The sequence below is a fragment of the Epinephelus fuscoguttatus genome, linkage group LG6 (assembly GCF_011397635.1).
Source record: "Epinephelus fuscoguttatus linkage group LG6, E.fuscoguttatus.final_Chr_v1".
NCBI lineage: Eukaryota > Metazoa > Chordata > Actinopteri > Perciformes > Serranidae > Epinephelus > Epinephelus fuscoguttatus.
The window spans coordinates 30683645-30706978 of NC_064757.1; the positions used below are offsets into that span (position 1 = coordinate 30683645).

Here is a 23334-nt window from a genome sequence, read left to right on the forward strand (position 1 = left end):
CCTTCACTAAATAACAACAGCTTGGATGAATTTCACCTCCACTTCAGATTTTATTAGAATGGCATGGACACTACTTCCTTCTCCAAGTTACAAAATCCTTTTGTTTCAACTCAAAATAACATTTAATTTCAGTACAAATGAACTTTAAAGATCACGGAGTATTGGCACATTTTGACATCTTATTACAGCTAATTCACAGGGCAATCAAACATTAAGTTGCTCACTGCTGGACGAAGAAAATGTGACTAAGAAATGTGTTTCAGTGCGTTTTATGTCGACAAAGGTAATTTTCCCCACCATCTCCTTAATGAAGACATAAAAATTCAAAGTACAATCAGATTTATCACACCGGCCTCTCCAAGTTATGAGCATAAACCTGCGTAAAAGGAGCTCAAAGGGGAATGAAAATCCTTCTTTCAAAGTCTGACATTTTTCTCTAATAAATCAGAGTAAGAATGGAATTGCTAGGCCTCCAACAGCTGGCATAGCTGTCAGCAAAAACACTGTGCATGTGTGTGTGTTTGTGTGTTGTTTGTGGATGTACAAAGAGCACCAGGCATCAAGTCAGGGAATCCAACTGGCCTTGCACGACTTCAAGCTGGAAGAAAAAAGAAGAAAAGGTTGAGTGTTTGGAAAAAGAAGTACACAAAAGAGGTACACAGACACAAACACACACACACACACACACACACATGAAAAGGTAGAGAAAGTCAGAAGGAGAAAGAAAAAAGAGAAAGAGGCCATAAAATGTATCAAAGTATGAGGGAGACAGGCAGGCAGATGGATTTCGTCAGGCAATGTCTGTCAATCAAGATAAAATGCATCACAGAAGATGGGCGCTGAAACACAAAGACGTATACATGCACCGTGACATGAAAGTGGACACGAACATGCACTTACACACACACACACACACACACACACACACACACACACACACACACACTCCCACACACACAAATAACAGACCTTGTTGTAGAAGTCAAGCAGCTGCTTGTGGTTAAACTCGGCAAAGACATTTTCCTGAACCTGCAGAGAGAGATAGAGAGGTAGGGTTAGAGAGGCATACGAGTGAGGGGGAGGACACAGCCTAACAAATAAGAAAAATAAGTTCAGAGGAGAACAAGAACAACACAGCAGAGGATAAAAGACCAGCAATAAGAGCATATGCACAAGAATAATGACCAAGACTTCTTCAGTCGGCTTTCTTGCGCTTTCTATAAAAACCTTCATTAATTATTACTGCTCTCTGGCCAGTATGTACTACCCTCTAAGTCATATCCATCAGAGTGTTTAAAAATACACCGAAGGCAAAGTCACTGTCCACAAACTCACATCACTCTCTCTCCATTCTGTTTGGATTAATTTTTAAAAAAGACATTGGCTGTATTATATGCAGCATGATGATAAATTCCCATCGCTGACATCGCAGTGAACACATGCAGACATACTGCGAAGCATGCAGATGTAATATAGACAATTAGGCCCACTACTAGGAAAATGATGGAAACTATCCTGCGCTTAATCATGACATATTTTAAACACACGCAGTCTAGTTCATCTGATAAAGCAGGCTGATTTATGTAGCACAGTGGTTCCTTTCATGGTTTCAACCTTTTTCAAGTCCACAACACTGATACACATTTGACCCCCATTTGATAAGATCTGGCTCCAGAGACCTCCATTAAAAAGATTTTGGTTGCTAGATACGATTAAGAGCACAATTCTTTAGTTGTCAGCTACAGTTGAGGAGATAACCATGGAGGAAGTAAAACCTGTGATCAGAATAGTCAACATGGCTCTTAAGGCTCCTTTATACGCCCTTTATATATGAGGATAGATAGATATGTTCATGTCAAACACTGTAAACGTCAGGAGGAGGACTCTGTCATGAGGATAGAGTCAAAAGTTTCCCACACCAACAAACGAGGCAATGATTGAAGAGGTCTTAATTCCGTACTGTACTTTTAAACAGAGGAAGCATTGTAGATGGCGATGGTCTCGGCAGCCATTATATACACCCTGTCATGTGGACAGAGAACTCTTTCCACTATATCATCGATTGGTTCCCACCATTATTCAAGATTCTTCATTGTCTCCTTTGGTTGTATCTTTCTTGAACTACGCTACACTGCCTCCATGATCTGCTCTGTTTCGTCTGTATCCGCAAGCTGTCTGAAAACATTCACAAATATGCAGCCTACGTACAGAAGGCTCCATCCGTCTCCATCTCCTTATCTAACATTGAGCATAAACGAGCCTTTACTCACATCAGGCTCACTTCTGTACTAAATAAAAAAAAATTAAAAATGAAAACATTTTCCTCAAAGAACCCCAGGGGTCCATGGACCCCTGCTTGAGAACCACAGATTTAGCATATAAGGAGAAAGATAAGCTAACAAGTGCCTCATGTGGATTTTTCCATCGACTCTGAGTTAGAATAATTGAGGGGAAATAAGAAGTACTGAAAATAAAGTTTAAAATATTATGTCCATAATTTGTAAGTGTTTAGATTTTTTTTTACGTGATATCGAGCAAAAACATGAGCTGTTCTTTTTGTTGTTCCTTCTTTTCTTCTTTTGTTTCTTTTCCCCTTTCCTTGAAAACGGAACTACAGCATTTTAAAACCCCATATATCTGCTGTTATTATATAACTTTATGGCAAGATGTATTTCAACAGAGTGAAAAGAGACAAGAGAAAATAGAGCCCATTTTAAAGTCAGGAATTAAATCCATATTAATACAATTTTTTTCCCCGCTATATTGGATAAGGAAGCTTGAGTCTTGTAAAGCTGGGATACGTAATTAAGATTTGTGAAGACTGCTTCAATACTCTCAGTATTTTATAATTCAGTATTTTTTTAGTTTGTTAAATCTGAAATAAGGCTCAGCAGAGGAAGTACATCCTGCGCCAGCTCAGGAAGTTTAACCTGCCTCAGGAGCAGCTGATTCAGTTCTCCTCCACAATAATCCCGTCTGTTCTCTCCACATCAATCACTGTGGTTTGGATCAGCCACCAAACAGGACAGGAACAGACAACAAAGGACAGTCAGAACTGCAGAAAAAAAACATTCGTGCCAGCCTTTCTTCCAGACAGGACATAACATCTCCAGAGTCAAGAAACAAGCAGGTAACATCACTGCAGACTCTTCTCACCCTGAACACAACCTGTGAAAACTTTTCCCTTCTGGCAGGTGCTACAGGACACCGTACGCAAAAACAACCAGACTAGGAATGTCAACGGTGAACTGTTAATCCTCTTTTAACTGTATATTTTTGACTGGTAATGCATGTTGGGCTATGGATTAATTTTACTACTCTTTGGCTGACAGCAGTGTGCACCAACCAGGTCTGGTGGGAGCTAATGTCAGCTAGTGGCACGGCTTATTTGGCGATTACCACTTGTAATGCTGTCCCGACACAACAGTGTTGCTTTGAAACCCTCCAGTCTTCTCCCAGATAGCCTTAGTGAGTAGCCTGAGTGGCCCAATTTTGAACTGCAAACCCCATTTAGCAATGGCATCTACTGTTAGCACCATTAGCAGTGTTTGCATGGCTAGTGGTGCTGACATTGTTCAACAATGCTAAAGGTGTTTTGCAGCAACCACTTACGCTTGGGAACAGCTGGGGGAAGACTAGAAGTTGGCCACCATGTTTCCACAGCAACACCATCCCGCCACCTGTAAAGGGTTACTCGCGGTAATCCCGGAATGAGCTACGCTGCTAGCCAACATAAGCTCCCACCAGACCCGGGTGGTGTGCAGTGCAGAGAGGCCAAGGCTTACTTTGGCGTAGCAGTGGAGAATGGAGGGTAGGCAGTGGGCACTATGTTTCACCATGCTTATGCAGCTAGCCGGCTGTGTGTCAGCAAAGTCAGTAAAAAAAAATCAAAAGAAAGGCAAAACATTTGTATCACAAAACATTCAAATTTCACCACCTCTAAATAGATAGCACTTTGAATTGTGGTGCTAAAGCTCACTGAGTCAATGGTGCACTGGACAAAAATGAAAGGCCTCTTGTATTTCACATCATTTTTCATTTTTAGCTCTATTATTTTCTTAAAAGTTCATCGGTTAGTTATCAGTAATGGGTATCAGGCTATAAACAGCAACCAAACCAAAACTGACATCTCTAAATCAGATATAAAACAGTTTCTTCCCCTTTGATGAACCCATAACACCAGGCCTCAATAACCCTATAACACCAAGCATCCACTTTACCAGTAAATTATATATTTCATAGTCTAAATACTCTCCTTATTTCTTCTGTTAATGCTTATTTAACATTCTAATATCATCCTTAATAATATATAAGCATGCTGTACACATCGTATACACTGTCATATCAACCTACTTCGTGTATATAAAGCAACATGTTACACTAAAAATCCCAAATACATTGAGAGCACAAAAAACAGAGTCAAATTCCTTGTACGTATACACTCGCTTGGCCGTTAAATCTGACTCTGATTCTGATCTGTTTTCATGCTGAGTCACTTCTTGAATAAGTATTTGGTGTAAGACAATACACATAATGTATCATTATGTGCTCACTCTGACGTTCACCTGGGAGCCTTTTGCTGTTTTTCTCTCCTCTCTGAAAGATTGTTGGCTTTACAAACTATCGAGGGAAGTGAGGTTTCTCAGAAAAACGTAAGAAAGCGAGGGCAACCATCACTGGACTGCTGCTATCATCATTATCATCACCCCATCACCAACGAAAGCTGAACAATAATCAACCGCCATGAGTGGGCGTAATGGCGAGACACTTTATCAACACCCATCATTGAGAAAATAGCTGTAATATGTGAAATGCTTTCTGGATAAAACAGAGGGAGAACAGCAGTCTTGTAGCCACCTAAAGTGCACTCAGTGCCGTCACGCTGAATGTTGATAATAGCACCAAACTCCTGGCACCTACTAGGAGGGCGGGAGAAGAAGGAAAAAAAAAAAAAGAGGCCGATAGAAAGACACAAAAAAAGAACCAAAAAGACAGAAATCTGTGCCGAAAGACACAACACATGAGTTGTCCGATTGTACAGTGAATCCACAGTTCTCCCACTCTGCTGTTTGGTGCTTAGAGACTAAATAGGGCTTTGGGGCTTGAATCTAACTGGCTGGCTGGTTGGTTGGGTGGGTGGAGGGAAGCCAAGTGTCACTGCAAATTAATAACAGAGATATTAATTCGAAGCAACGTTAAAAGTCCATAAAGGAGAGCACAGAGGGAAATTGTTATCTCTCGTCAAAGCCACCACACCACAGCAGCTCCACGGCACAAGGAGAATGTAGGACAGTCTTGAGTTTAGCTTCGGCAGGGGGAGCGCTGCAAGGACAGCCTCTGCACGACAGGTAATAAAACAACTTATTAAAGTGTTGTTACTGAGCAAGATACAATGTAAAGAAGATGCACATCAAAGTAGTTCTACGAGGTGATAAACAATATCTCAGAGTAAACAAGGATGTTGTTAGGAAATGATTTGATTTAAAATACAAATTGGGCACGCAGTCGAATCAGTTGAATGATGAACACACCCTGCGCTTCCAACAGCACTGATCTGAGTTTCCACTCAGTCACTCCATTGATCTCGACTGTGGCAAACAATATTATAATGAGGAGAAACCAGCGCTGCATAATCAGCTATTTGAGTTGATGGTCTTTAGTGTGTTTGGGTCACACTAACAACGTCAGCTGCTGGAAAAAGAAATAAACAGTCGTCAGCTAACTGAGCTGTCTCTGTTATTGTCTGACAGAGGTGAGACGAGGGGCAACCAAAAAATGCAGTTTGAGTGTGTGAAATATGATGTCGATCAAAACTAAGGTACAATAAAGACAACAAACTAGACTGTAACTCTTCCTGTCTGTTACACAGGGGTTGAGGATGAAAGTGTGTTTGTGCTTATGTGGATGTGAGATTGACAGTGTGTGTTCTGACGAGAATTTCCAGGTACTGTCGGGTATGTGCGTATGAAACAGAGAATCAGTTTTTGTCTTGGGAACATATGCACAAGGGCGTATGTGTCTGTGTCTGTGTCTCTGTGTGTGTGTGTGTGTGTTTGGCCCTTCCCATTGTTCCTCAGGGTTGAGATTTTGCCAGGCAGTTACCCAACAAGACTCTGACAGATCTAGGCTAACACTAATGGGGATAGGATGCATCATCCTCATCATCGCAGCACTATACTACCAGTACGCACACACACACACACACACACACACACACACATATACAGAGACATCTTATCTGTCTCAGTGCCAAAATCCTGTGTGTCAGGGTACAGAAAACAGGATTAACCCATGAAGATAATCATAAATTCACTTGCATCTGGTGTTCCATATGCACTGCATGTTGGAAGCATGTTATTACAATATAGGCTACACACTAAGGGAGCGCCAACGCAGAGAGAATAAACTAACAGATGGAAAATAAACTGACAAAAGGAATCAAGGAAATTTCTCCAAACGAATCCTTCAATAACTGCTGAAATGATGGAACTGAATAATCTGTTGCAGCTCTCGGTACAAGTCTAATAGCTTTCAACAAGGTTACTTGTACAATTCCCCAGATGAGCCAACAAAGTCAGGGAGGGATACTGGTGAATGAAGCGCTATATGGATTACAGCATAAGTCCTCAGACTCAAACTGGGGATACCACAATGCTAAGGAAATTTTGGTTTATTGCAACCTGAGTATTATTTTCAGAGCCTTCATTTTTATCGATAATAATAACATTGGACTTATCAAGTTCATTTCTGTGACAACCGATGACTGTATAAAAAAGATGGGCGAAAAGTGAAGCCAAAACATCTTGATCACCCCTGGTGGTTGGCTGCAGTATAGGTCATGAGCCCACCTCCTCCATCTTAGCGGATGGGACATGGTCAAAACTATAAAATCAAAGTACATGTCAAATAAATTTTTCCCAAAGACTGTTTCTGTCGTTTTAGGTAATTCTCCTCAAGCTGATGTATGTTCAAGTGTTCATTTTTATAACAAGTTTGGTTTTAATTAGCTATATGGTGCTATAAAACGGGGATGTGGCGTCATGATTGACAGCTGTGTCTGCCAATCATTGCACTCGCAATCAATGGTGGTGCTCTCAACTGAGTTAGATGGGTGTATAGGCGGAACCTCAATACAATGGCTCCCCTTCCCGATTGCTACTGCGTAGACTCTGGTTCCAAATGATGTCAGCGATGCAGGATGGCACTGCCCATTTCCAGGATATTTTGGCTTTATTTTTGTATAGTGGGAGGAAGCAGAAAGGCATCATCCATCTTAAATACATTTCATGGTGACAACACAGCTAACAGAACGAAAAACAAGAGCAATGTATAGACTCATACAAAAGTAATCCCCCTTAAGCAACACTGCTGACCCACTGGAAGTGTGTGGCAGTGTATTTATCTGCAGACATCCTGCATTATGCCTGTATTTTCTTTTCATTTTGCTATTTTTGGGACATTCCTGGGCACAGTGTGCAGGTGAAGTCAGGTGGCAAGCAGGTGCCAGACCTATGACAGCATGCATCAAAGAAGAAGGTACAAAAATTACAAACAAAGCACCAAAAAAAATGCAAATAAAGTAAAGGAGAGTGAATCTGGGGTTGACTTTCACTTTCATTTTCGCTGGTGATATTGTTTACAAACATTTACGTATACCTTAAATAATGCCCTAACCTTTCCTCCTTTCCCTCTGCACCACCATTGGCTGTTTTTTTAATTTGTTTCCAGATATAAAAAGTTGAACACACTGATACGGGAAACTGAAATAATGGCCAACACTACCAAAACAAAATACAGGTTGCAGTATAATAAATATCCCCCTGAGACCCTGTGTCCTCACATGATGACATCACATTTTGGGTTTACTTGACCTTATACTTCATTCAAGACAACTCAGACCTGTTGTCCTCATTTGTGGACATTTTTTGTGCCATCTAGTACTAGTAAGAGCACAATACACTAATCCATGTAAAAACAAGATGGCAGCCATCTCTGCTAAGTCCATCTGCAGCTGACTGCGACACAAAAGTGGACAAGGTCCCATGAGGATAAACAGGAATATCCCTTTAAAAATATAGGTGCAAAACTAAAACAGCCTACTCTGCCTAAAGCTCAGAAAGAAACTCATCTGGTGTCTGTCATCTATCAGCAACCTGTAACTGCTGCACTGATGTTAAGAGGAGAACAATTTTATGATTTTAGGCTTTAAGAGATTGCCAGAGTGAACCAAGAATGTATCTCAATTGATAAAAAAATGACACCTTCAACAAGCGGTGCTTTTATCCCATCAAGTGGTTACTGGTGTCAGTAATGTCAGTTTATATAAGACCACATGTGTATGGCATCGAGCAGTGGTGTTTTCATACCACAAGGAGTCTGTGTGAATTGGGCTGGATGGACGCAAAAAGGCACTCTTCATCAATTATTTGCCTCAGTGCAATGAAGAACAGCTTGGATATGAAATACTTGTCAAAGCAGTGAGTTTTTTTTTTTTTTTTTTGCTGAGTGCTTTATAGAAACTGCTTTTATCAAGGAAGGAATTCAAAGAAAGGCGGGGAGGGAATAAGGGAAGGGAAAGGGAGTAAAAGATGACAAGGAAAGGAGATTGACAAAAACAAAGAGGGGAGGGGAGAAATAGATATGAGAGAAATGAGCGGCAAAGTGAAAGGCAGAGAAAAGGAGAAAGTGAAGACACACCATGACAGAGAATGAGAGCTTAAGTAAAAGAATGAGCAATTGTGATAACCCAAGGGAGCTTTCATTGTAACAAACAACCAAAACCATCTCAAACATCAAACTATAAAGAATTCACTGACAGAAAGAATTTGTCTTATACTCAGAAATTTAACTTCAAACTTAATATAACAACAAAGCCATCTATAAATTCACAGAGAGAGAAAGGGAGAGAAAAATGGGACAACACTCTCTGTCAGTGTGAAACTGTCTGTCGGGTGAAGCAGTCTTAAAATATGCATGGCTAAGTCCATACCAGACAGACTCGAGGTGAAGCAAATCAGGCTCAAGTGTCGACAACAAGTGTCAATCAATCTTCTGCGGTACAGTCAGATGTCATGTGTACAAGGGTGAAAGTTTTTGTGTGTCTTGGAGAAAGGTGGAGAAGTTTCTGAGTTGTACTGTACGGGTGTTTTTATGCTAATATGTCTACTCGCTTCCCTCACTCGTGTCTCTTCCTCACATTTTAGTAGTAGGAGATGGGTAGGATACACCTGCGTTTCCTCACTCTAAGCTCCTCCAGAAGCTTCCTTGCTCCTCGTGTCCTTGAGGTACACTTAAGGGATTGAAAGATCCTCCATGATGGCGGAGGGGGAGCAATTCCCAGGTTGAGAGAGAAGAGAGGACGCAAGGAAGCATAAGTTAGCATAATGAAAAGCACCCTGTGTGCACTGGGAATTCAAAAACTGTTCTGATGTATGCTCTTATAGAAGTCTTATATCTCATATCATTTGAAGACTCTGCTCCACAGAACAAGGCACAATAACATGATTTATTTCTTATTATACCATCATTAATTAACATCATTGTTGATTTCTTTCTCTCTCTTAATTCTTCACCTTTTTTTAAATTTAATTCTGCTTTTATAATTTTGTTTTTATATATTGTCTTTACCGCCTCTTTTGTCTTCCTCTTGTCTTTTTTTCCTTCTAAAGCACATTCTTACTTCTGCACTGAAAAGTCCCATATAAATAAGGTTTGCTTACTTGTTTGTACGCATGTAGCAGATTATAATTTTTACTGGATGATGCAAACTCCCTCTTTTAGATTGTTAATAGCCCTGCATTAATAAAATGCATTGTGTTGGTGTGTTGCTTTAAGGATGCTTTCACACCGGCCCTATTTGGTTCGGTTAAATTGAACTGAAGTCTGTTTGCCCCCTAAGTGTGGTTCATTTGGGCAGGTGTGAACATAGCAATGACACTTCTTGGAGAGGTGGTCTTGGTCCTGCGACAAATGAACTCTGGTGCAGTTTGTTTGTGGTGAGAACGTGTTCCAACCTCGATCTGGACCAACTGCAGTCACATGACACATTGTTTGGGTTGAACATGAGCATGTTACAGTCCTGGAGGATTATTAATGTGCACCTCCTCCTGTACTGCCTTAATATGCACATTCAGCACATCCAATGCATCAAAACATTGTTTTCTAGTTGGAGCCGCGCCTCGTTTTCAAACTGTATGGTTTGACTAAAATGAACAATGACAGCAATATAGTCCACGATGAGCAGCTCTAAAATCAGCCTGCGTAGCTGTCCCTCCATTGTGACATTAGAAAGTGTCACATTTATCTTGTAAGTGTACTCTTCTTCAACGTTTTGTTTACTTCCTGGATTTTTCCTGCATGGAAATTTTGACCAATCAAGAGCAACTTTCTCGCGCAAGGCAGTTTATCTGGTCTACTTGCAAATGCTGCCGTGAGAACACGAACCAACTCTAGGCAATTATACAACTTTGTAACAAAATAAATCCCTGATTCGGACCAAAGTAAGTGAACTCTAGGTCTGAAAGCACCCTAAAGGAGGCATTCAGGAGATAAGATGGGGTCCAGGAAACCTGTTTGAGTGATACATCAATAAGTTTGTATATTTATCAGGCATCGAAGCACTGGGCAGTGATTTACAATACTACAAGACATACATTTACAACTCTATAAACAGAGAAATGTGCTGCTCATATTACAAAGTAATCCTCCAAGTATGTGCTTTTGCAAGTACTTGATTGGCCGATGGAAAGCATTGCTAGTGTGTTGTAGTAAATTTTGAACTTCACCTTTTTTGTGTCAGATGTACCTGCACTGTTGTGTCTCTGTGTCCGGACGCCTGCTGATTAACGGCTCACTGGTGCAGTGACTAAGACAGGATTACTTTCATCAAATTCCTGCCCTGACAACACTGGTGACTGTTTGCTGGAGCACCCGGCCATGTCAGAAACATAACAGATGGGAAATTGAACCAGGTCACTTCAGTGGTGGACAAGTGTTTTTACTCTGTGCTACCTAAGTGCTTATGTGGACAATGAAGAGCTTGTCACCTTATCTAGAAATTATGCCTCATTCACACCAGGTCTTAATTAGCAGAAAATAAACATTATGTCTGTGAAAAAAAACCCCAAAAACAGAACAGCTCCATGTCCTAATGGTAATTACACAAAATTTGTGAAGTGTGTTCATTCTTTTAAGCTTTGATATATCCCACTTGGCATCACAAATGGCATAAATGTTTCAACACATGCATTAAATCCACAGATTTTGGCAGCATTTGAAATTAAAATATTTATTCTACCACAATAAGCACTTCATCCGAAAAGGCATAAAATGTGCTCCACTTCATCCCTGCTCGACAAAAATGAATAAATATGAACAAGTTTGAGTGTGAGTTTAGAATAAAAACGTGTCATTGTGCTTTTCTGATTTCAATATGACACAGACACAGCATTAAATGCGCATCAAAAGAAAAGGTTACTGTAATCTTGCCAGCTCAAGCACACTGCAGAAAGAGGATGTGTTACATTATGTGTCCTCTGTGACTTTGCTACATTATGTGTCTTCTGTGACTATGAGCTCTTTGACAGTTTGTCCAATTGGAGCCTCTCCACCGCTGCTTGGTCGATGACTTTTGCCTGACAGGGAGAAATCTTGACAGTGAAAGACAAAGAGGCAGAAAGAGAGGCGCCATGCACAGGAGGCCGAGCTGTCGGATTTTGGCAACCCTTTATCCCTCAACACACTCATAACAAATGCACTCCTCTTCCTGGATGCTCTACTGTAATTTACACACACAAGCACACTTGCTTTTTTGGCTTCATCACATATTACGACCATCGTTGATCCAAAAAAAAAAAAAAGTACAATCCTTCCTGTTACACTCATGTTGCCATGGGTACACATATCTTTACAAAAACCTGATGGCTGAGTGACTGCTGGTCCATCTTCCTATCTGGTCTATCAACTTGTCCGCATGCTTGACTGCTTCTCTGTCTCTCTGTTAGCTCACAGCAACCACAATCTATGTGTCATTACTGTTTGTCAGTTAGCTTACAATACATGCATGTCTGCCAACCTGTCTGCATGTTCTCCTCTCTGTCTTTGTGCCAGCCCACATTCACAAGCTTCTCTGGCTGTCTGAGCTGCATTCTGCCATCTTGCTGAAGGATGATCAGCGGGGGTTATTTTATGAAGACATGAGGAGTGTTGTCTGTCACTGGGCGTGCACGCAGGTGACAGCACAAATAAAACAGTGGCATGGAGACATCTGGTAATATATTCAACAAACAGATAATTACCGCTATCTGGAATAAAGTGCCATCTCATCATCACTAACATTTTTTTTTTTTTTTTTTTAGAAAAGAAATGAAGTGAGATGAAAATGTTTTCACAGCATAACTGCTTTGTTTTGTGGAGGCAAGTTAAAGAAACAGTTCACCCCAGAATCAATAATATATATTTTCCTTTTACCTGTGCTATTCATCAATCTAGATTGTTTTGGTGTGAGTTGCAGAGTGTTGGAGATATTGTCCGTAGAGATGTCTGCCTTCTCTCCAGTATAATGAAACCAGATGGCACTCGGCTTGTGGTGCTCAAAGCACCAAAAAATTACATTTGAAAACTCAACGGCAATGTCTCTTTCCAGAAATCATGCCCTGGTTACTCAAGATGATCCACAGAGCTTGTTTGTTTGTTGTTGAGCAGTTTCATATAGGAACTATTTTGTTTCCACCAAACTACACCCGCCAACTACATCACCGCACAGACGGACGGGAGGCTCGTGGATTATCCTGAGTAATCGGGCCATGATTTCTGGAAAGAGACACTGCTGTGAGCTTTTTAAATGTATTTTTTTTGTGTGCTTTTAGTACCATATGCCGAGCGCCATATTTTCTTCTGTTATTTGGATCCTCATTAGTAACAACAAAGGTAGCAACTACTCTTCCTGGGGTCCACACAAGTAAACATTACATCATTATATAAAACAAATACGTAATTAAAATTCAAGGCAAAAGGGAGCAAAAACACAAAGAAAACAGGCAAACAAGAAATCAACAGTAAAACTACCCACACTGCATCTAAAAAGTCAGTAAAATATTTGATAGAGCTTTAAAAAAGTGCAGTACTACTAAAAACAGCACATACAGAGACTGAAAAACATAAAATGACCAAGACAGTTTCTCATTAATGATCATATACTCAGATATGATGTAACAAAACATGTCCTGTTTGGAGAGGGGCTTTAAAAAACAATTTTACCTCTTCCATGTGTAATGCAAGCCATTCCATATTTTCATTCCCCTGAACAAAACAGTCCGTTACAGCACATGTACTACCCTTATATTAGAGAGAAGGCAGACATCTCTATGGCCAACATCGCCAACATTTGGCAGCTCACACCAAGACAATCTAGACTGATATATTAAACTACAGGCAAGAGGAAAAATATGAATTTATGATCCTGGGGTAAACTGTCCCTTTGAGCAAACAACGATGAGAAACCACACATCTGTAGCTTTGCTGTAAAAAGAACTACCTGAGACATTAAGGAAATGTGAGCACACTTCTCTTGTATATTAAGAGTATGTTTGGTATGCTCGAGGATGCATGCATTTGTCATTTGTTCAGCTGCATAGCTGTCTGTCGGTAAAATCGGATAGTCTGAAGAAGGCAGCTGTGCTGTCAAAACACAGTCTTTTAATGTCTCAATAAAGATTTTTGGAGTTTGCGTCAGCGCTACAGGTGCGCTGCCTCCTCTTTTATGTTGTGAGTGTTTCTGTCCATCTGTCTGTACCTCGTCAACACTGCTGGGGGTTTGTCTAGTGTGTAGCCACCTGAGTCACTGTGGTGGAGGAGGAGGAGGAGGAACACAGAGGGGGAACTGGAGACAGTTTAAAGGGTTATCTGAGGAGAATAACAGAAACTAAATTGGGCTAGGCATTGTGTTGGGTTTAATTAATAGCTTTCTACACATTATGGCACACTAATCAAATTAAATGCAATATAGCATACATCTAATATGTTCTCCACCTACGTTTTACAAACAAGAAGAGGGTGGCATAACAAGGCAATTATAGTTTGGTGACTATTGACCCCCAAAACACTCAAAATGACATAATCTATTAGAAGCAGCATTTCTCAAACTCAGGCATGCTGCTGAGTTTTCCCTTAGCCAGTTAGCTGTTATAAGTGTGTACATATACACAGTACAGATTATTAGCATTTGGACTGGACTTTAGTATAAACTGTGATTAATTTGCATGCATGTAAGCTTTGTATTTCTTTTAAAACTTTCACTCTGAACACAGCAAAACTACTGGAGGAGGTTTATCTTACAAAACATAGCTTACTTTCACAGTTATTCACGCAACATCCCCCAAAGTTGTACACTTTTACTGCTGATTATAACAATTTTTTTTTATAATAGTTAAGTAAATGCAGTTATTAAAGGAGCCTCATTCTTAAAACCAGCGCTTCCAGTGAATGTGCACTTACGGTTTGCTGCAGAGTGCTTCAGGAATGAGTCCTACAACTCAGTAACAATCTGCATTTTTGCACAGTGGGTTTTTTGATAGCTTTTTGGTTAAAGGTCTGAAATAAGGTCTGTGGTTTACACAAATTTGGAGACTTTCACATTTTGTTCTGTCACGGCTCAAGTTTCTTAGGCTATGTTTTTTTTTTTATTTCATTCATACATGTTGTTTCCTGTTTTAATTTGAAACTCACATCTCCTCTCGTTTCAGTTCACGCCATTTCCTGCCCCTGTGTGTTTTCTCTCCCTTTTGATGACTTCACCTGTGTCTGATTGTCTGTCCCGCCCTGATTAGCCTCACCTGTGTATCCTTATCCTTCCCCTCACCAGAGTATTTAGTGTGTCTTGTTTTCTCTCAGTGCCAGTTTGCCTGAGCTCCTTGTGTGTCCAGTGTTCCAGCCTTTTGTTTCCCTGTGTCCTTCTCTTTGTTTTGTTTTTTATTTAGCCTGTTAATTGCCTCTGCCTCATCCCTATTTGATTTGTTTGCCTTCACTGATAGACCTTCTGTGTACAGAACCTACATTTTGACCAGCGAAGACTGTTATTTTACCTGAACTGTTTCCAGAGTTGTGCGACTGAGTCCACTCTCACCTGGTTCACTGGCTGTTACACTGTTCTATAACATGAAATACATCATAAAATTCATTGAGGTGGTGATAATGAAGTCACGTGACCATGGTGTAAGGTTAGTTTTTAACTTCTGGCAATTGCATTTATGCTTAAAAAAATCATAAAAGTGGTATTCATTTGTGAAGATTATCTTGGTGAAAAAAATGAGTATGTATAAACTTCTGTATGCCACTGAGCAAACTGAGACGGCTGATTTCACACCGGCCCTGTTTGGTTCGATTAAATTGAACTCAAGGTCGTTTGCCCCCTATGTGCAGTTCGTTTGGGCAGGTGTGAACACAGCAATCACACTCAGGTGCGCACCAAAACAACCGGAGTGAGACCTTCTTGTAGAGGTGGTCTCAGTCTAGTTACAAATAAACTCTGGTGTGGTTTGTTTGTGGTGAGAACGTGTTCCGACCTCAATCTGAACCAACTGCAGTCACATGACACATTGTTTGGGTTAAACATGAGCATGTTACAGTCCTGGAGGATTATTAATGTGCACCTCCTCCTGTACTGCCTTAATATGCACATTCAGCACATCCAATGCATCAAAACATTGTTTTCTAGTCGGAGCTGCGCCTCGTTTTCAAACTGTATGGTTTGACTAAAATGAACAATGACAGCAATATAGTCCACAATGAGCAGCGCTTAAATCAACCTGCGTAGTTGTCCCTCCATTGTGACATTAGAAAGTGTCACATTTATCTTGCAAGTGTACTCTTCTTCAACGTTTTGTTTACTTCCTGGATTTTTCCCGCATGGAAATTCTGACCAATCAAGAGCAGCTTTCTCACACAAGGTATTTGATCTGGTCCTCTTGTAAATGCTGCCATGAGAACACGAACCAACTCTAGGCAATTATACAACTTTGTGACAAAATTAATCCCTGATTAGGACCAAAGCAAGACAACTCTAGGTCTGAAAGCACCCTTAAGCACAGAAATAAAGGAAAATTATTTCTTGATTTCATCTATATTACTTGTGATTTCCTACAATTTGGTACAAGTGACCAAACAATCTTACATGAAGGTCCAATCAACCCAATCATACTGTAGAAGAAATGAAATTGGAAAAATGAAAATCTACATTTACATGACAACCTACCTAGCAAACTAAAAAGATCCAATAAAAAGCAATATAAAAACTAAATGGGGCTTAGGGTGAGACTGTTTTGTCAATTCCCAGACTGCTTTGCAACCCTCCAGAAAACAGGACTCAACTTGCAGCATTAAACTGTAAGTGAAGGTGGAGAGAGAAGTAGCAGCAGCCAGAGATTTCCAATCAAGAGAGAGTGACTCTTACTCCAAAATGGGACTCTTTGTTGACTGTGGAAGCTCCAGGCAGCGAAGAAACTACTTTCCTCTGCCTCCTTCATGGTGGTTATCCCAGATATGATTAGCATTATGGAGAGTCTCAAACCCTTGATTTTTGTTCAGAGAGCCAGTGTTTACAATTGATGTTTTAGGCGTGTAACATTTGGATGATAAAATGTACCACTGAACAATAACATGCGCCCTAAGCTCAGTGAACAAGGCTTTAGATATTCTTTCAATCAACTATACCAGTCCACAATATATCAGTTCCTTTTATGTGTCAGTTTCTTGGAATTATTCAGCAGCCAGCAGCTTTACACAAAACTGTAATGTGCCAGTCAACAACAACGACAAAAAAATCAATAGTTCAGAAAACAACCATGTTTAATCTTCCCATGACCCTTCAGCCCGGAGCTGTTGAGAAAAACACAGCCTGTAGAAGCCACATATGCACTGTGCATTGATGCTGAAAGGGAGGCACCGTGAACTGGTATCCACATCCACAGCAGTGCCCTGTAGCCATCGCACAGTGACAGACACGGAACCTCAAAACGTCAGCCATTCACTAAAAAGCCTGTCGACTACAACAAATAAGAGCTGTCAAACCCAAACACTGGAAACTGTCAATCACCTCTGGTATTTATAACAGAAATGAGCACAAGCAGATATGCACGCACACATGCAGGCCCACACAAACACACACAGACACATCCCCATTCTCCCAAATATATGACGAAGAGAGAAGAGAAGAGAAGAGAAGAGAAGAGAAGAGAAGAGAAGAGAAGAGAAGAGAAGAGAAGAGAAGAGAAGAGAAGAAGTGAAGTTATTTTCCAAACCTCTGTCAAGACATGACATGATGGAAAACCCTTCCTGTACAGTCAGGGGCCTGCAAAATACATGTGAAAGGGCCAACATGTCACTCAGTCTTCCTAATTTCTATGTTTTGGAGAAAACACTTGGGGATAAACAGGCCTCGTACTTTCCATCAGTCTAAATATTTTATCCCTCTTAACTTTGTTTGTGCCGTTTGATAACGCTCTCATTCTATCTAAACTCTGAAAACCACAGGGAGTAAATAATAGCATAGAGGAGTGGAGTGTATGCTGCTACCCAAAGGGAGAGAGTGGGAACTTTGACAACAATCAAAAGAAAAACAAGGCAGGCAAAACAATAAACAAACCGGGCTTTTGCTTTGTTAAGTGTGGAGACAGGGGGTGAGAGGAGGCAGCAGGTTCCAGGCCTGACAGGATGAGTTCCTGAAAACACACCGGGACACACACAAAACGCTGCATATGTACTGTACAATCATCGGCATGTGTATGCACAAGCATGCAACAAAGGCTCACACAACCAACAACACAAACAATAATCACACACACACACATCTGTAGGTGTTGTGTGTGCATACACATTTGAGTCCAGTTCAGACCAAAGATTCTCGACGAGACAAAATCATGTTAGAACGTTGCAGAGAAAAGTTGCAGCAGTGAACTGGCCGTCTGAGCTCGACCCCAGGCTGATGGTGTCACCTGCAACTCAGCTGCTCAAATTGCCGGCGGCTGGTGTTAGAACGTAAAGCACATCACCTGTTTCAACAGCCAATCATGCCCGCCAAGCCCTCTGTTTCCGTCCTCATGGTGTGCCGGTGTCAGACAGTGAGTCGCAGCTGCTGCTCGGTGTATGTTCCCACACACACATTCTCATTGACTGATTAATTGGAGCTGGTTAGTCATATTATTTTGGCGTATTTATTATAAATACAGTCCATCTGATGCTTGTTTTGTTTATGTCTCTCGCCATTTCATCACTACTACAAATGCAACTGTAGCCAGTATCTCACTATCACTTTTCTCATTCATATTTTAGGAGGTTACAAATTATATTCAGCCACAAAACAAGCCTGAAAATCTGGAAATCAAAACGGAAGTACAGATAGTTGTTGCATAGAAATGATACACTGTCTCATCTAGCTGCATTGGTGTGAACCGGCAGGTTTTTAGAACGTTGCAGAACGGCACTTTGCAAGTGGGCTTTGCAACCAGTGGAATTACAACTGCTGGATATGTCACGTGATGCCCTGCAGCCCCAAAAGATTTTCCCATTGACTTACTTTTATCTTTAAAGCCTCAGTGTGTAAACATGGTGAGTAACAGTGACATCAGCAGCCAATTCTAGATTGCAGCGCTCACTCGCGCTCACTCACTCACCCCTCCTCTCGGGTAAGTGACGGTGGCTTTGTAGAACAAAAAGCCTTGCGCAGACAGCAGACTTTTTCGAGTTTTTCAGGAGAAGCCTATCTAGCGACGAGGTGAATATTTATTTAGGAATCTATACCATGTTACGATATGTTATAGCTTACCAGTGAGATATAGGTTATCTGTGAGATATATGTTAGGAGTGTTTTATTTCTAATTGTTTTGGTAACACAAGCAAACATTAGCACAGTAATGCTAAAATAACACGTTTTATGTGGTAGTCACGGCACAGTGCGGCAAATATAGGTTGGTACGATTATAATATATGCGTTTCCAGAGTGTTCTTCCACAGGACACAGGGAGAGGAGGGAGAGGGAGAGGAGGAAGACCAGGGAGAGGAAGGGGGCAAGGGGGTAATGTTAGAGGCGGTGCAGGAACGGCCAGGCAAAGAGGTGTGTCTCAGCTACCCATAGGGAAGAGGAGGAGGAGAGGGCGGCAGCCTTCGCAGCAGAGCGAGAGGAATCAACAGATTAGGCTGTAGGCTAGGCTAACCATTTAGCTGTAGCTCTGGGATAACGTTAGCCAAGGCTAGGATAATGTTAGCAAGTAAACGCAGCCGCCACTCGAACTTAGACGAGAGGGAAAAGTGGTTAAAATATCAGACTGAATTACCTGTCTAGCAGAAAGTAGGCAACCTCCACATCCCTTGTGAAATCATTCTCCTTCAGGAGTTCTTTCCATCTGGAATAAGCAACGCCGATATTCCCTCGCGTTTTGTCCCGTCCTCGCTTATCTGATCTTTTTCTTTTATTTGGTGGCGTGGTTTCCCTCTTACGGGGCAAAACATATGTGTGGTCCTCCATTTAAAGTGCGACAGAATCATAAAAGTACAAAGCAGGTTCACGCAGAAGCGCCCCGGATTGATCTTCACCTTAACCATTTCCAGTTGTAGGTAAACGCGAAAGGCGAAGCGCGTATATCCCTTTCAGCCACTGTATTCAAATACGGCGATGCAAGAAGGCAGCCTCCAGCACACTGCGCCCTGCCTGTGTATATATAGAGAAATCATTCTAAGCCTATGAGAAAGCTTCCATTTGTATGTGAATTGCATTACACTTTAGTAAATATATATTTATGAAAGCAATAGTTGATATTTGCTAATAAACAACCACGTAAATTACACATTGTAACTTTAAATCAGTGGATAACATTATTTGAGTATCCCATTCCTGTGAAATTACTCCTTTTACGATCAGGATTTAATCTACTTGGTCTGATAACATTTGGAAAGTCTAAAAGAGCCACAGGATTCAGCCATTTTATCCCCATTCAAGATAACAAAGCACTAAAACAGAAGTAACCAGCTTGGCCGGCTTAAGTCTCCAGTGTGCCTGCTCAATGGGCCGCACAGTGTGGAAGCAGTGCCGGTCATGCGGGTAATTTTACAGGCAGCAGTTTGACCATTTTGGTTTCTTGTGTCACAGAGCAACTTTCATAGAAATGAATGTTACCTCACCACCAATGTTGTATCCAGGTCTCCTTATATGTCCATGATTGACACTGTTTATCCATCACTGTTAGCTAACTATTTTACCCTCTGCACTGTTCCTTGCTAACTAGTTTTTATGTACTCTCAATTGCAACGTGATGTTATTCTGATACAAGTGACTCAGATGATGGACAGCCTATTATTGTGAATTTATTGCTATCTAGACACAGACACGTACACACACACACACACACACACACACACACACACACAGATATTAATTGCTGCCTGCCTATGACCTCCCTTCTGTCACACACACAGTGCTATGTCACAATCAGCGTGTCTATGTCTTTCCCTGTCCCCCTCTCATCTCATCTCCATCTCTTGTTGGCAAGAGGCATCAACCTCTCTTGATTTATTCCTTTTCTTTATCTCTGTAACTTCGCCTCAGCTCCTGTCTCCCCTTGCATTAAGTGACGCCTTGTTATAAACAGCCCATCAGTGAGCTGTCCATCCGTAGCCCGGCTGTGGACTGACATTTATTAAGAGTCAGCTTTGCCTGCAGTTTCCCTGCCTCTCTCAGCATCCCCACATGAATACAGAGAACCAATTAGAGGAGGAACAGGGCATATGTCTACATGCTCGGAGAGGATAGGCCACAAACACAAACAAACACCTAAACAGATACGGTAGACAGATGGAGGGATGGATGGAGGAAGAGAGGGAGACAGAGGGAGAGAGAAGAGAGGGTTTAAATATATCTCCCTAATAGTTGAGCTACTTAAAAAAAGCTCTGTTGAGGAACATTTTTAAATTAACAGTAAACTTTCGCTGAAATGGGAACGCTACCCACTGTGCTAAATAGGTGCTGTGACAAAGGCAGAAGACAATAAGCGTGTTGTGAATAACAGAGACATAACAAACTTGCTTAATAAACACACAGCACCTTTATTCAAGGCATTAAACACACTGGGACACCCTGCACAGTCAAATTGTGCTGCAAACTCTCATTCAACAAATGATGAGGCTTGACATTTATGAGCAGCAGCAGGTAGCTACCAGGGCTAAACAAATAACATTCTCGGCGGTGGGCTAAATAGGACAATGGCTATTTTGCCTGTTGGTTTTTTCTCTCATGGATGAAGTCACCTGTGTCCTGTCTGTGGAGTTTGAGTGTTTGTGCTCGTTCATTATTTGTTTGTGTGCGCGTATTGTCCATCCACCTCCGCAATTAGAATCCACCACATCCTGTGTTGTGGTTGGAGACAATGGGAACATAACTAGGCTTCCACCAGAGCGAACTGCTCCCACATCCGCCTCTTGAGTCATCACATGCTATGCAGCAAAACTCAGTACAACACAAGTGACACATATTGACGCTGATGCTCCACATGTGTGGGATCCATTCAGTTATTAATCACTGGGAGGAGACAGGAAGACAGGGAGAATTAATTTTTGCCTTTCATACATAAGCCGGCACTCTGGAAAAATTCCATGTTGACTTAAGACAGAACTGTTATTAACAGAGCTGCAATGTTTGTGGCATCTGGCACGCAAGACAAGGCGAGAGACTGTTTAAGAAAACATGACGCTCAACTGTCATGTTTTCTTACCCGAAACAGGGAAGGACTTCTCTAATATCAGCACCTGGGCAATTTTTACAGAGGTAACTTTGGTAATGTGCCTTGCAAAAGTCTCCCCTCAGAGTCACATCTTAAGGTTCGAAAATGTTTCCATGATCAATGCACAGCACTTCACAGACTCTCACGACTAGTTTGCATGCCACATAATACATGAGTGTTGTAATCTTGAGCTTGATTGATAGCCTCCTCATGCTGCTGTTAGTGATGTTGCAACTGTTAGGGCAGGACATTTTACTCAGTTACCACTGATATAGGCAAAGATTCACTGTAACAAAAGATAATGTACTACAAGCTGCACATATGGTATGAAATGGTATAGACTTCCTGTCTCTTAAGTGGGTGTGGTCATCTCTCCCAAGCTTCCCCAATCCTTGGTTTCAAGTGTTGCAAACATCGTGTGGATAGATGAAAGCAGATTCAAAACAATACAACACTTAATACAGTACAAATGTTAATGTTTGTTCCTTATTTTGACACGCCTGTTCATCTGCTAGTTATGATATTATCCGAGTGAAGATCATAGCACTTGTTTTGCCAGATCTAGAGAGAGTGTGTTGCTAAGACAGAGACGGGTCTTGAACAAAGTTAAATTCACCTGATTTGTCCGTCTGAACAATATCATTCCAGTGTCAGAATGTTCGGGAGATATGTGGCTTTTGAAAAATGGGTCCAATATTTAGTTCAGTGAATCATAATCTGTGCTAATGATGACTTCTCCTATTGGAGTGATATCATCACGAACTGCCAAAGGTCTCGTAAAGAGGCAGGGCAGTGGTTAAAGCCAAGTTACACAGATACAGGAAATTACTCCTGAGTGCGCTGACTTGTTTCTGAACCGTCTCTGTAATAACTTTGTAGACTTCCACTCGACTTCAACCTGGTATAAATATGTGAAAATAACTGTTAATGTACTTACTGGTAATGTTCGTGCATGTGCAATAAAGGTTTCATTCAGATAATCGATAGCAATCAATACAAATGTCTTAAAAAACAATATACAAAATAACAGAGATAGAAATGATATTTTAAAGAAGTAAATACTACAAAAATTAAAACATATATAATTAATACAAATTAGAAAAATGTATTTAAAACAGACCTCTTTCACATATTTCGACTTGTTATAGCAAAACACTGATCACAAATAATGGCTCCAGTCCATTAAAGCAGCCCTACACTGATAAACCTATAATGCAGCCGTCATTGATGTTATACACCTAAACATGTCACAGTGTCTGTTGTTAAAATGGTCTCAAGGCATTTACAGATCATAAAGCATGAAAGAGGAGGAGGTCGACAGACATTCAGCGACAGGGGTGCTGAGTGTGAGAGAACAAAGTGACCTCTGCTGGGGGTCATTCGTCAGGTCATTAGGTTCCCTGGTTAATGAAATAATAGAATAATAAAGAATCTTCTGTACTGTCCAACACAGAGAGCGGTTGTTTCTGTGTGGAGTGTCCTCTTTCACCCACCACTTCCCACCCTCCACACATGAATACACCACAACACACACATACAAGCACTCTTTTTCTCTCTGTGTGACTGTCTT

At 41.0% G+C, this 23334-nt stretch overlaps 1 protein-coding gene across 1 annotated transcript in view; it reads right to left on the minus strand.

Moving 5' to 3' along the window:
* Window positions 1-26: 26 nt before the first annotated feature.
* The window catches only part of commd10 (COMM domain containing 10), a 77495-nt gene continuing 54187 nt past the window's right edge, over window positions 27-23334 (minus strand). Inside the window, exons 6-7 of the mRNA XM_049579680.1 lie at window positions 970-1029; window positions 27-598 (exon numbers count right to left, since the gene is read on the minus strand). Coding sequence (XP_049435637.1) covers window positions 560-598; window positions 970-1029 — 99 coding nt within the window. The 3' untranslated portion in view covers window positions 27-559. The remainder of the gene's footprint in view (window positions 599-969; window positions 1030-23334) is intronic.